Source organism: Jaculus jaculus, chromosome 7 (assembly GCF_020740685.1).
Source record: "Jaculus jaculus isolate mJacJac1 chromosome 7, mJacJac1.mat.Y.cur, whole genome shotgun sequence".
In the NCBI taxonomy this organism is placed as follows: Eukaryota; Metazoa; Chordata; class Mammalia; order Rodentia; family Dipodidae; genus Jaculus; species Jaculus jaculus.
Window position 1 is genome coordinate 142,233,963 of NC_059108.1, and position 14,497 is coordinate 142,248,459.

General features: G+C 46.4%; 1 protein-coding gene across 2 annotated transcripts in view; it reads right to left on the reverse strand.

Moving 5' to 3' along the window:
• The window catches only part of Flvcr2 (FLVCR heme transporter 2), a 73,032-nt gene that overhangs the window by 3,757 nt on the left and 54,778 nt on the right, over positions 1 to 14,497 (reverse strand). For both annotated transcript variants that reach the window (XM_045155086.1, XM_004649397.2), the window contains 6 exons: positions 11,858 to 11,925; positions 9,539 to 9,642; positions 4,615 to 4,725; positions 3,524 to 3,629; positions 3,114 to 3,225; positions 2,470 to 2,525 (listed from right to left, as the gene is read on the reverse strand). In XM_045155086.1, the coding sequence (XP_045011021.1) occupies positions 2,470 to 2,525; positions 3,114 to 3,225; positions 3,524 to 3,629; positions 4,615 to 4,725; positions 9,539 to 9,642; positions 11,858 to 11,925 (557 nt within the window). The remainder of the gene's footprint in view (positions 1 to 2,469; positions 2,526 to 3,113; positions 3,226 to 3,523; positions 3,630 to 4,614; positions 4,726 to 9,538; positions 9,643 to 11,857; positions 11,926 to 14,497) is intronic.

Consider the following 14,497-nt stretch of genomic DNA (forward strand, 5'->3'; position numbering starts at 1 on the left):
GCCAAATCAATAAATAAATAAATAAATAAATAAATAAATAAAAATATTAAAAAGCAGACTGATATGCTTCTAGGCTATCTCTGGGAGACTGTGAGATAGGCCATTTCTATCTCCTTCTTGTTTGCCTTTATCTGCCAACATAAACATGGGTTACAAAGTAAACACAACAAAATCGTGTATCACTTGACACAGTGAGTTCCAAATTGAAAGCTTTTCACCAAAAAAAAAAAAAAAAAAAAAACTGTGCTATTCCATTATGCCTTTTGCTAGGTTTATCATATATTTACTGATCAAGTCAATATGGCTCCTTGTACATCAGAGGTGAAAGCCCGTTTCTTCCGTGGCCCTTGGTCCTATACGGGCATAGAGAGCACCACTCTTGACTGCAGGCCTCCCTGTCTCCCAGTAGACTCTATTCTAGACTACACTGCTTGCTATCTGCCGCTGCCTCCCAGCTCCACAAGGTGCTATCAGAAGCCAAGTGGCAGAAAATGAATGACTCTCGTGTATCTGCCAGCATACACCCTTAGACGCTAAAAGCAGCTTCTGCAGAAAATCAGTTTGGCCTAAATAATTGGCCAAGGTTTTTTTTTTTTTTTAATGATAAATGTTTAGCATTGGCACTCTTACACACTGTTGAAGAAATGTATGTTCATAGATAGAATTGATGCATGTCTCCAGAGAACAGTTAGCAGCAAATATAAAATCTTTAAAACATGCATTACAATCCATTTCCCCTGTGCGTTTCCAAACATGCCCAACCATTTAGCTTCCCACATATTAGTAACTAGATTGTTTATTACACTATGCTACACTCCAACCCATGGGCTAAGGTGCTACTAGTCATGATAGTTTTTTTGTTTTTGTTTTTGTTTTTGTTTTCGAGATAGGGTCTCACTCTGGTCCAGGCTGACCTGGAATTCACTATGGAATCTCAGGGTGGCCTCGAACTCATAGTGATCCTCCTACCTCTGCCTCCCGAGTGCTGGGATTAAAGGCGTGCGCCATCACGCCCGGCACAATATTCTTTATAACAACAATTTAAAAGAAAATCTGGGGCTGGAGAGATGGCCTAGTGGTTAACTTGTTGTCTGTAAAGCCAAAGGACCCAGATTCAATTATCTGGGATCCACATAAGCAGATGCATCTGGAGTTCTTTTGTAGTGGCTGAAGGCCCTGGTGTACCCATTCTCTCCCTCTCTCTCTCTCTCTCTCTCTCTAATAAAATAAAGAAAGAAAGAAAAGGGAAAAAAGCAGGTATGTTGGCTCATGCCTATAATTCCCATATGCAAGAATGCAAGAGACTGAATTAGGGTTACATAGTGAGTTCTACACCAGCCAGAGCTACATAGCAGGACCCTGTCTCAAACTACGCACACACACACACACACACACACACACACCCACACACACACGATAGATAGATAGATAGATAGATGGATGGATGGATGGATGGATGGATGGATGGATGTAGATGTAGACATATATGATGATAGAATTATAAAGTGATTTTAAGATTGTGGATTTTGTGGGGGGAGTTGTTTGTTTGTTTGTTTGAGATAGGGTCTCACTCTAGTGCAAGCTGGCCTGGAATTCACTCTGTATTCTCAGGGTGGCCTCAAACTCACGGCAATCCTCCTACCTCTACCTCCCAAGTGCTGGGATTAAAGGTATGCGCCACCACACCTGGTTTAGGATTTTGTATACTTACTGTGTTTTTCAGTTTTTCCTACAAAGACTATTATTATGTCTATAATCAGTTTCCTTTCATCCTCACTTGCATTCCCCTCTCCTATGCTAGGAATTAAATTGAGGACCCTGTACATGCCACGAAAGCACGCTACAGCTGAGCCTTATCCCTAACCCCTCATTCAGATCTGATCCTAACATTTTGGTCAAAATGATGACCAGCTGGTTTGAGCAAATGGGGAACAGTTTTCTCTTCTAGGTCATACTCCTGGTCCCCCTTCTACTGCCATCAACTCCTGCTTCTTGGCTTGTCCATGCAGACTTACTGGCAACCTGATGGCTTCATCCCCATCCTCTGCTTATGGGCTTGTCATATGCCAAGACAGCCATTGCCTTGGGGCCATCCCTACCATGGCGGAGCGGTCACACTAGGCTCCTGTGTTCCTTCTCTAGCCACTGACCCCAGATGACAACTGTGGAGACAGGGACTTAAGGCTTCTCCCAGCAGGTAGATGCTCTTCAATGCATGATAATGCCATGGGGAGCACAACAGAGGGGTCAAAAGAGGGGAGTAGGGACAGGGAGGAGAGCTGAGGAGTAACAATTCTGGACACACACCGAGGAAGCCCTCTGGGTGCCACGTTCGTAAGAGGTGAGCTGGTCTCACAGCCATCACAAAACCAGGTCCTCTGGAGCTCCCCTTAGCCCCACCCAGGTTGGTCCACCCTACGCATAAGCTCAGGACCTAGATCTGTCCTCACCAAGCTCCTACATACTCACAGTCTCAGGAAGATCCTTGTTTGCCTTCTGTCTTCGCAGATCTGCCTTAATGAAAGCTGAGGTCAAAAGGAAAGAGTGGCGAAGACAGAGTTAAGCAAGCAAGTCTAATGGTCAGGGAACCCTTTTTTTTCCTAAGGGTCACAGGTATCCCGATCCTACTTCAGATTGTCAAGGGAGGTGGCGCTATCATCACCCACCTCAATAACGCCTAGGAAATGCTGTGGCTCTTGAGAGGCAAAAGCCAAAAATGACAGTGGCCTTCACTCAAGGGTCACTTACACATGTGTATAAGCCTTGTTCTAACCCTCACCAACCATCCTCATTTTACACATTAAGAAACTGAGGCTTTCTCAGCTTGTTACACTTGCCCACAGTCAACACTTATGCAAGCCAGTCAGTCTGGGGTCCAAACATGAGTCTTCTGATGTCAAAGCCTGTGCTTATCCCACTAAACCACGCAACTATGTCCCAAACATATTTCCTATCAAGTCTTTCCATCTGTCTCCCTGCACGTGTGCTCCCCATTTGCACGTGTGTTCCCCGCCTACGTGGTCATTCACCACACAGTCCCCAAACTGCCAGCAGCCCTGCCTGTGAGCAGCCTGAGATGCCTCTTGCCCTCAGCCTCCCCCACGCCCACTCACCAGTAAGGACTGCTCCAAGGGCAAGGAACACACACAGGAAGATGTTCCCAGGCATGGTTCCATAGTGGTCAATAATCTGGCCTTGAGAGATGGTGAAGATGATCCCAAATACCTGGAAAAGCATAAAGAAGATTGGATATGAGGATCTAACCGGCTAGACCATGGGGAGAACTGAGCCGCAGTATTTTAATGCCAGCCCAGCCAAGCAGGCGACAGAGCGAAAACAGAGCCAGGCAAGGAGGCGCACACCTTTAGTCCCAGCACTCGGGAGGCAGAGGTAGGAGGATCATCATGAGTTCGAGGCCACCCTGAGACTACTTAGTGAATTCCAGGTCAGCCTGAATTAAAGTGAGACTCTTAAAAGAGAGAGAGAGAGAGAGAGAGAGAGAGAGAGGAAACAGGTGCCCTACCTGTGCAGACACATTGAGAAGTCCAGACGACACGCCCTCGGATTCTGGATACGTAAGCTCCACAGCAAACTCAAACCCCAGCGGCAGGTAGCCAGTCATGAAGAAGCTGAAGGGCAGATCAGAGAATAACGTAGGAGAGAGCTTCCCGAGCAAGCATGGGAACCGGTCTCTTCCTCCAGACTCCCTCTCCTGTGTTTCTCTTCCCATCAAGCTATCAGGCCACCCCTTCGGATGGTCATACGGGGAAGGCAGATCTCTGCAGACTCGTAGGGCTTAGGTTCCCTCTAAGGATGCCCCGTGCCTCTTCCATCGGGGAAGAGCTGGGTGAGGGTCTACAGAAGGGGGCAAGAGTGCCTGCTGGGTCTCACTTTCTGCTGAGGGATGTATCCTAGGTCCATAGGCTCTGTGGTAGAAGGGGAAGCACTTAGATACTGGAGGTGTCAGCAGGGCTCTCTAGGACCCAGAAGGAAGAGCATGGAGTCCTCCCAACTTTGCTCCAGAGAGCAGCCAGCTGAGGACTGAGAGCTGATGAGTCTCTCTCCTACACTAACCGCCTGGAAGAATATAACAGAGGTGGCCGTTCAGCAAAGCTCCCTGCAAAAGGGCTGCTGCGCTGGGCTTTTCCTCATACACTCGCCCCAGGAAAGTATAGTTCTTCATATCTGCTCCATGTGTCTTCTTGCTGTTTTCATAGCTATGATCTCACTCAATCCTCCCAAAACTCCACTAGGCCCACGACGAGGAACCCAAAACTCAGAGCACTTATCTATGGTCTAATGGCATTTGACAGTAGAACTGAGACCAGAGCTCCTGATTATAAGCCCTGGGGTAACTTTCTGTGCCCCCTCCCCCTCCCGTGTTCACCTGGGGGGAAAGCCAAAATCACCAAATGTTTCCTAGCTTACATTGTGCTTCACTCCACCCCAACAGAACAGACCTCGCTGCCTGCTGGGATGCAAGTAAGCACAAGACCTCTCTGTATCCTCCCCTTATCTTCTGAGGCCCGTGAGGAGGCAGCCAAAGGGCTGTGCGTTGCATCCTGGGAGCCGGACAGGTGTTTTCCAAAGAAAAAGGGTGGAGGGGAAACTCACCCAAGCGTGCCCGCGGTGACGAAGACAATCCACAGGTGTTTCAGGTCCAAGGTGAAGGTGTACACCACCATGCCCACCAGAGTCATGATATATACCACCAGGGTGGTCTCCCTACACGGAGGTACAAAAGAAGTTAAGTCTATCGACTTCACAAGTAGCCACTGAGCACCTGCAACAGGCCCAGCTCTCTGCAGCATGCTGACACGTTGCTGTCACAGAGCTGTCCATCAGGATGATGGACATTCAAGCAAAAATTATTTATTTACAACAACAACAACAAAAATATTGTTAGCCGGGTGTGGTGGTGCATGCCTTTAATCCCAGCACTCAGGAGGCAGAGGTAGGAGGATCACCATGAGTTCAAGGCAACCCTGAGACTACAGAGTGAATTCCAGGTCAGCCTGAGCTAGAGTGAGACCCTACCTCGAAACCCCCCCCCCAAAAAAAAATTGCTGAAGACTCCACATACTTGGGCTGCAAGGCCACTGAGTTCCTGCTGGAACTGAGCTGATAACCTCCTCCATGTAGACCAACTAACAGAAAGCTGGAAGAAGCCATTCTACATGTAGTTCAATGGGAGAAAGAGATACCACCAGTGAAGATACTCAACAGTGGACACTGCAAGCCTTATAATTGGCCAGCCAGGCCAAATGAGCCAACAGGTGCAATAGTGGTACATCTGTCATGGTGGAAACCAACTGCCCTCCAATTGGACTGGAGGCCCACTCCATGGGGGGGGGGAACACATCCCTGATACTGAAAACTTAAGACAGGGGTAGTTATGAGCCCTAGGGGTATAACATCTGTTGATGTCTGGAAAAATGTATATACTATGCTTATCAAACTGCCCAGTAAGCACTTCTCTTAATATTTATACCTTTATATTAATGCTACTCTCACTATGGGTAGAGAATCTTCTCTTTTCAGATGGAAGTGGCCTTGGGATGACTCAGAAGGTATCATAGTGCTGGAAAGAAGTGACTGGAGTACTGAGTGACATCTCGATCACACCTTCCAAGGCTCAGGGTCTAATGCGGAAGAGGTGGCAGAAAGAATGTAAGAGCCAAAGGAAGGGTAGGACTCCTTACAACGTGCTCCCTCCAGACATAAAATGGCCTGGATATCCATGACCTCACAGTGCCTGACACTACCTACACAAGACCAGCATAAGAGGAGGAAAAGATCATGACATCAAAATAAAAGACAGACTAATTGAGATGGGGAGGGGAGATGATGGAGAATGGAATTCCAAAGGGGAAAGTGGCGGGGGGAGGGTATTACCATGGGATATTTTTTATAATCATGGAAAATGTTAATAAAAATTGAGAGAAAAAAGAAAAAAGTTGTTTGATCTCATCATGGTCAATGTTACAAAGGGCAAGAGGAGGCAAACATGAAACCATCCTTCCAGGCACACGTTCTCTTCCTATGGAGTCAAGGGCAAGCCGCCCCTAATCTGTCATGTTGTATCCGCAGGCAAGGAGGGCACAGCCCTTTCCTTCTACCTCCCGCCAGAAAGTGTGTGTGTGAGGGGATGACAAGACAAACGTAAGTCCTAGTCAGCGGCAGTGATGTTCAAGACCACCCCGAAAGCTTTCAGATTTACCTCCCAGACCCCATGACAAGGCTGACTACCATCTAGCCTTTGCGTGTTATCTGGTGTCAGTAAGTTCTCTGTCGCCACCTGCACAGCCCGACAGCTTTCCTGATCAAGCTGCTCCAGACCGTGGAAACTGCAGGAGAACACTCTCCCATCCTGAGCTAAGTGCTTGACTCCAAAGCCAAAGGGAGAAACAGTGCCCACTGCCCGCTGCCTCTCTCTCTGTGTGGAGGTTCATGTCAGGCTCACCCCTGCTGTACCCTGCCACACAGACTCGTCCCTGTGCCACCCACCCAGGACTCAGATGTGACCCTGACCCTCTGACAGAGGCAGACCTGCACTCTGCTCCCTGTACCACTGCCTGCAAGCAGCAAGCTCTGCACACCCTTCTGCATCAAAGCTCAAAGCCTTCTCACATCTCTCCTGAATTCTCCAGGAACACAGAAGGATGCAAACAGACACAGTATGGCACATCAAACCAGTACACACTGTTATTGCACATCATACTCTGTTGAACACGTCACATGTTTTTATAATGTCAATTCTACAGCGATCCTGCAAGAAATCTCCGGCTACCCCTACTGTTATGAATGAGAAAACGGGCCAGTTGTTTGCCCAAAGTCATGAGCCGAGTAAACACTGAGTGGAGATTTGAACCCAGAGCAACCTCAGGGCTATCTCATGCTACACCCAGGAATTGTAGTCTACCATGCAGTTGTGTTTTTTTAATACTTCTTTTTATTTATTTGCAAGCACATAGAGATAGAAGAGAGACAGACAGAACTGGGCACGCCAGGGGCCTCTAGCCACTGCAAGTGAACTCCAGACGCATGCTGCACTTTGTGCATCTGGCTGTACATGGGCGCTGGGGAATCAAACTTGGATCCTTTGGCTTTGCCAGCAAACGCCTTAACTGCTAAGCCATCTCTCCAGCCCGAGTTGCATTTTGGAAGAGGTCAAGTATACAATCTCAAAAGGATAACACCTTCGCCCGGTGCTGGGAATGAAGGGCCCCCCTCCCTTCACTCTGCTCCCCTCCTTCTCTCCCCACCACTCCGGAGAAAGCTTCCACATACTCACGAGACACTGAACTTTTTTTTTTGGGGGGGGCCATGATTGTTGAATGGCTTCATCCTAATACACTAGCCACTTCAGAAAACCTATTTCCAGTCCCAGTCAGAGACAACCTGATCTCAACACCCAATTTCTAGCTCCAAACCAAATGTGGGAGTTTGGGTGAGAAGAGACCTGGCTGACGGCTGCTGGCTTTGGACAAGGGACACCTGGAACTGGTGATATTTAGCTTCAGCAAAAGGCTGAGGAAGTCTCCTGCCAGTCCTTCCACGCTATTTTCTAATTCATCTGAGTCATCGGGCTGCCCACGTCCCAGCTCCGTCAACATTCCAATCCCTCCCTTCTGTTGCAGGGCAGACCCTGGAAGAAGGGACGCTGCTGTCCGGTGCTGGGGGGGGGGGGAATGCGGGGGGTCCGGTCCCCATTGCCTTTGTATCTGGCTGAAAGAAGCAACTAACAGATTCACAGACCATATGGCGGCCAAGCCCCACCCTCAGTAATTAAGCTCAGCCAGGCTCCACATTGTGGCAAACCCAGCGGCCACATCCCCAGGAGTAGCCTTAACTGGCCTTTGACTAGGCCAGCCAGGGTGAGCACTTCGTCTGACCAGAGCCTCACAGAAGTGGGTTTGTGTGGCAGAAAACAGGTCTGCCACTGTCTGTCGCCTCCAGACACTGGGAACCTCGGAGGCCTTGACAAACAGCTCCCAATGCTGCCGGCCCCCGTACAGGACAATGTGGCAGTTGCCCTGCCAGCCAGTGTTCACCGAGTGAGTACCCTACGCATGGTAAGCACTGCAGAGTCCCGACCAGGCAGGAAGGATGGGGCAGCGGTATAGTTTGGTGCTAGAGTTGCTTGCCTCCCATGCATAGGCACCGAGTTCAGTTCTGGGCACCACGGGCATGAGTTGGAAGCAGACTGGGGCACAGTCTGTGCTCCGGCTATCTGTTCCCTAGCAGGTTTTCTCCAAAGCTGGCTGTGGAATCGATGCACCCAGCTTGCTTTTCTACAGATGTACTCTACTGCTGAATTGGCACCTACAGGGCAAGGAGCCAGGACTCAGTATTTCTTTGCCAGGAATTAGACTGGCATAGACTAAGACCTTTTATGACGGGTCGGGCTCTTATAAATGCACTGGACATTCAGGTATGAGGCACACCATGATATTTACCAGCAATATACAAACAATTGCAAGGTACTACGTACTCTGAATTAGAGAAAGCCCAGAGAGCCCGGGTTAACCCACGAGCAGCCATGGGAACACAGCAGTAAAGCCATCTCATCTCTTCTTTTTGGTTGGGGGGGGGGGGTGGAGGTCTGGGAGTGACCAAGACCACTCAAACCACTCTGAGGTGAAGATGGAAGCTTTTATTCAGGAAAAGCATGAGCTGCCAGGACTGACTCTGAAGAGCGGAACACAGCCAACCTGAGATTCCAGATAATGGGCTTTACAGGGCTCTTCTGCTGGGGGAAGGTGAGGAAGGGAAAAGAACTCCCGTGTTCTTTACATTAGCCATTTCAAATAGCTAGGGCATGAGACCAGAACAGTGAGCAGGCCACTTAAAAGACACCAAAATAAAAGAGAGACTTATTGGGATGGGGAGGGGATGTGATGGAGAATGGAATTTCAAAGGGGAAAGTGGGGGGAGGGAGGGCATTACCATGGGATATTTTTTATAATCATGGAAAATGTTTTTAAAAATTGAGAAAAAAATAAAATAAAATAAGATTTTTAAAAAATCAGAAAAAAAAAATGATAAGGGGGCAGGATATGACCCGGGGCATTGTTAGGCAATGAAGGGATAATGGCGGTTTCTTGAAGAATGTGATTAAGTCTCTACCACCATCCTACTGTCCTTGGTGACTCCATCTTGGGGGCCTGTCCCGACCTAACACATAAATTTTCCAAGGGCTAAGATTCGTCACATTCATTGTATTTTACTTCCCCCTCCTCTGCCCTTTCTATAAAGCTACCTGGTGGATGGGGATGGGGAAGAGGACAAGGGAGGCCTCAGGTCCTCTACCTCTAATCCTCCTAAAATCCTCACAGCATGAGTATAGCAATCTTTGTTTGGTGAATGAGGAAACAGACTCAGAGAAGATAAATTTGAACTAACACTCCCACCCCCCCGCCCCAGAGCACTCAGACCTCCGGATACCACACAACCCTGGTGAGTTACAACCCTATTGAACATGTTATTTCAAACATATGGGGTCCTAGTTCTCAGTCCAAGAAGAAGAGTTGCTTACTTGTAGGTTTTAGACCTATCCAGCCAGATGCCTGAGATCATAGCCCCAATCATCCCTGCGATGACGATGGTCAGTCCAATTCTCCCAGCGTTCACTTCTTCCCCCTGTGGAAATAACCAAGATTCATACAGTGGGGTCCGTTATAGTCAGCGTTGAAAAATTATCAGGACAAGGTAGCCTGTAAGACAAGAGTCTGGAGCAAATCTTAGGATAGTTCTTGTCCCAACAGCATCACTCCAGCTCTATTTATGATAAACAGATGTTGGGGTGCCACAATGAACCAAATTCTGTTCCTCAAACCACTTTCAAGCAAATTGTTTTCCAAACTAATCCTTACAGCAACTCTTCTTTCTTATTTATAATCTTTGCTTGATAGCTGGAAAAGTAAATGGAAATATATACATTTCATTCAGATATTTTTCATTTTCCCATGCTAGGGTCTTGCTGTAGCTCAGCCTGACCTGGAATTCACTATGTAGTCTCAGGGTGACCTCAAACTCACAGTGACCCTCCTATCCCCCTGCCTCCTAAGTGCTGGGATTAAAGGTGTGCATCACCACACCTGGCCACTCTTAGGTATTTTTAGTGTCAAAACAAATGGAAACATAGTGACTCTATATTTTCGAACATTTACTGTGAGGCATGCACTCATGTCATCCTAACTGCCCCCATAATGTTCAGGAGTGAGTCTGTCCCATTTTATGATGATGAAACAGGGCCACAGTGGGACTAATTTGCTGACTCAAGGTCACAGAGTATAAGTACAGAGCTAGAATGTAAAGTGTGAGCTATCAAACTCCAAAACCTGGACTGTTTAGTCACAATGGTCATCTCCCTCAGCAAGTTTGAGATCGACTTGCAAAAGTAAGTTGGATCTTGATGGCCTGGAGCCCATGACAGTATCACTCTCCAACATCCAGCCTTACTGGTTCTAGTTCTGGAAACATGTTAAAACATTTTTTTAGCTGGGCGTTGTGGTGCCTGCCTTTAATACCAGCACTCGGGAGGCAGAAGTAGGAGGATCGCCATGAGTTCGAGGCCACCCTGAGACAACATAGTGAATTCCAGGTCAGCCTGAGCTAGAGTGAAACCCTACCTTGGGGAAAAAAAAAAATTAAATGCTTTAGTTCAACATATAAGAGTTCAAAATTCATCCTTGCCCGTGGAATAAATGATAAGGGGCTGAAGAGATGGCTTAGAAGTTAAGGCACATGCCTGTAAAGCCTAAGGACCCCGGTTCGATTCTCCAGGTCCCATGTAAACCAGATGCACATGGTGGCGCATGTGTCTGTAGTTCGTTTGAAGTAACTAGAGACCCTGGTGTGCCCATTCTCACACTCTCTCTCCTTCTTTATGTCTCTAATAAATAAATTTTTTTAAAAGTAATAAATGATAACATAAAGCCGGGCATGGTGGCGCACACCTTTAATCCCAGCCCTCGGGAGGCAGAGGTAGGAGGATTGCCATGAGTTCGAGCCACCCTGAGACTCCATAGTGAATTCCAGGTCAGCCTGGGCTAGAGTGAGACCCTACCTCAAAAAACCAAAAAAAAAAAAAAAAAAAAAGATAACATATACATAAGTGATATTATTTATTCTCTAATCTTAAAAAAGTGATTGTGTTTCTTTTGCAACAAAAGAGAGACCTCAAGATGTCAAGATGTCTCTGAGGCAAGCACACCATCACACAGTTTAATACCATCAAAGCTGGGGTTAAAGTGGGCATAGTGATGCACACATTTAATTCCAGCAGAAGTAAAAGGAAGGCTGTGAGTCTAAGGTCACCCTGAGACCACATAGGGAATTTCAGGTCAGCCTGGGCTACATTGAGACCTTACCTCAAAAAAAAAAAAAAGAAAGAAAGAAAAAAAGACTGGAGAAATGGCTTAAACGTGCCTGTCTGCAGAAACTAAGGACCTATGTTGGACTCCCCGAACCCATGTAAGCCAGACACACCAGGTCACACATGCACACAAGGTGGTGCACACATCTGGAGTTGATTACAGTGGCTGGAGCCCCTGGCATGCTAATTCACCCCCCCCCCATTGTCTCTCATTCTCTCTCATAAAAAGTGAGCCCATTGGGCTTGCCTAAAAATAAATAAATAAATAAATAAATAAATAAATAAATAAATAAATAAAACAAAAATCTGTGGTTGACACACAGAGTCATCTCTAAGTCCCATAAGCATATCATCATACCAGGCTACTTAGAACTGGGGAGACCCACGAGTGACCCACTGCCCCAGTCTCTGCAGAAGGCAGGCTTTAAATCCTGATATCTCCAAGATGCCCAGTGTCCCTGTGGGGAACTTTCTTACCGGGTAGTGCAAGATCACCATGCGATTCAGCAGAGTGGACAAGGCATAAAAGGCTCCAGCATTCAGACCTGCAGGAGGAGAGAGAAGCAACGGTGGAGAGGGTCATTCTTCTTCAGGTGTAATGCATCTCCCTCCTCCCCCCAAGGGGTAGGGAGAGAAGAACCCCTCTCATTGCCGCTCTGAGTGGTCCCGCAGAGGAAAATGACACAGGTAACTGCAAGGCTACTGTGCAGTTTTTCTCAAAGAAGTATTTCATAACAACCCCAAGTCACCATTAGAACTTTTTATTTATTTATTTATCATCATCATTATTATTATTATTATTATTATTATTATTGGTTTCTCAAGGTAGGGTTTCACTCTAGCCCAGGCTGACCTGGAATTCACTATGTCATCTCAGGCTGGCCTTGAACTCACAGCAATCCTCCTACCTCTGCCTCCCAAGTGCTGGGATTAAAAGCGTGCACCACCACGCCCAGCAGAACGTTTTTTTTTTTTAGCCACACACGATGGCGTGCCTGTTGATCCCTTTAACCTGCCGAGGAAACACAGTCTCTATTTAATATTACTTCCATGTCACAAAGAGCCATCTATGTCCACTGTTTTAGCTTTGACCAGACCTGTGGTGTCAGGAGGAGCCGTGCACGTCCCCCAGCTTCTGCTGGTGACCCTTACTTCCCCGCTCCTCATCATCCAAACCTCAGACCCCAACACCACTGACCCCGCTGGCTGTCTCTTGACTTTCTTCATTCCTCTCAATTTCTCCTCCTCTCTGATTCAATGTCATTCAAGATACTCTAGTCTATGTAAAACTAGAAGGCACCCTAAAGAGAAGTTCGCTGCTGCCCTACTTCATCAACTCATCCAATTAATAATGGAGTGTATAAAATATTATATAAATTAATAAGGTGATCTGTCCAAAGCAACACTGTGAACAGTAGCTTCAACGAGCCTGGAACTGATCCAAATGAGAAAAGGATTCATGGCCTTGCTTCAAGAATAATGGTGAGAATACAAATGGCATATAAGCATCTAAAAAAATGTTCTACGTCACTAGTCATCAGGGAAATGCAGATTAAAACTACATTGAGATTCCATCTCACTCCAGTCAGATTGGCCACCATCATGAAAACAAATGATCATAAATGTTGGCAGGAATGTGGAAAAAAAGGAACCCTTCTGCACTGCTGGTGGGAATGCAATCTGGTCCAGCCATTGTGGAAAACAGTGTGGAGGTTCCTAAAACAGCTAGAGATTCATCTACCATATGACCCAGCTATAGCACTCCTAGGCATATATCCAAAAGACTCATCACATTTCCTTAGAAGTACGTGCTCAACCATGTTTATTGCTGCTCAATTTATAATAGCTGGGAAATGGAACCAGCCTAGATGTCCATCAACAGATGAGTGGATAATGAAGATGTGGCACATTTATACAATGGAGTTCTACTCAGTGGTAAAGAAAAATGAAGTTATGAAATTTGCAGAAAAATGGATGGACCTGGAAAGTATTATACTAAGTCAGGTAACCCAGACCCAGAAAGCCAAGCGCCACATGTTCTCTCTCATATGTGGATCCTAGCTACAGATGACTGGGCTTCTGCGTGAGAACGAAAATACTTAGTAGCAGAGGCCAGTAAGTTAAAAAGGAGACATAAAGGGTAGAGAAAGGAAGAGGGGAGGATACTTAATAGGTTGATATTGTATATATGTAATTACAATGATTGTAATGGGGAGGTAATATGATGGAGAATGGAATTTCAAATGGGAAAGTGTGGGGGTGGGGAGGGAGGGAATTACCATGGGATATATTTTATAATCATGGAAAATGTTAATAAAAATTTTAAAAAAAAAGAAAAAAAGAATAATGGTGAGGGCTGGAGAGATGGCTTAGTGGTTAAGATGCTTGCCTGCAAAGCCAAAGGACTCTAGTTTGATTTCCCAAAACCCATGTAAGCCAAATAAACAAGGTGGCACATGTCTCTGGGGTTCGTTTGCAGTGACTAGAGGCCCTGGCACGCCCGTAACACACACACTCTCACACGCATGCGTGCACTCTCCCTCTCTCTCTCTCTCTCTTTTCCTTCTCAAGTAAATAAATAAAAAATAATTAAAAAAAAAAAGAAAACCTACAGCAGAGTGTCACTGACAATCCCAGCACTTCAGAGACTGAGGTGAGAGAATAAATAAAAGGACAGCAGCTTGTCCTTCATAGTAAGATCAATCCTGTCTCAAGAAAAATAAAAAGAAAAAGAACATGCAAGGTCACACATGCAGTAGCTGGAGGCCCTGGCGTAACAGTTCTCTCTGTGTGTCTCTCATTAAACAAATCAATCAAAAAAAAAAAAAAGAAAAAGAAAAAGAGGGGCTGTAGAAATGTCTCAATGGTTAAGGCACTTGCTTGCAAAGCCTAATGAGCTGGGTTCAATTCCCCAGAACCCACGTATGTCAGATGCACAAACTGGTACCTGCATCTGGTTGTTTTCAGTTGCTAACGGGCCTGGTGCTCTCTCTCTCTCTCTCTCTCTCTCTCTCTCTCTCTCTCTCTCTTTCCTTGCAAATAAATAAAATAGTTTTTTTTTAAAAAAAGAAAAGAGCCAGGCGTGGTGGCACATATCTTTAATCCCAACACTTGGGA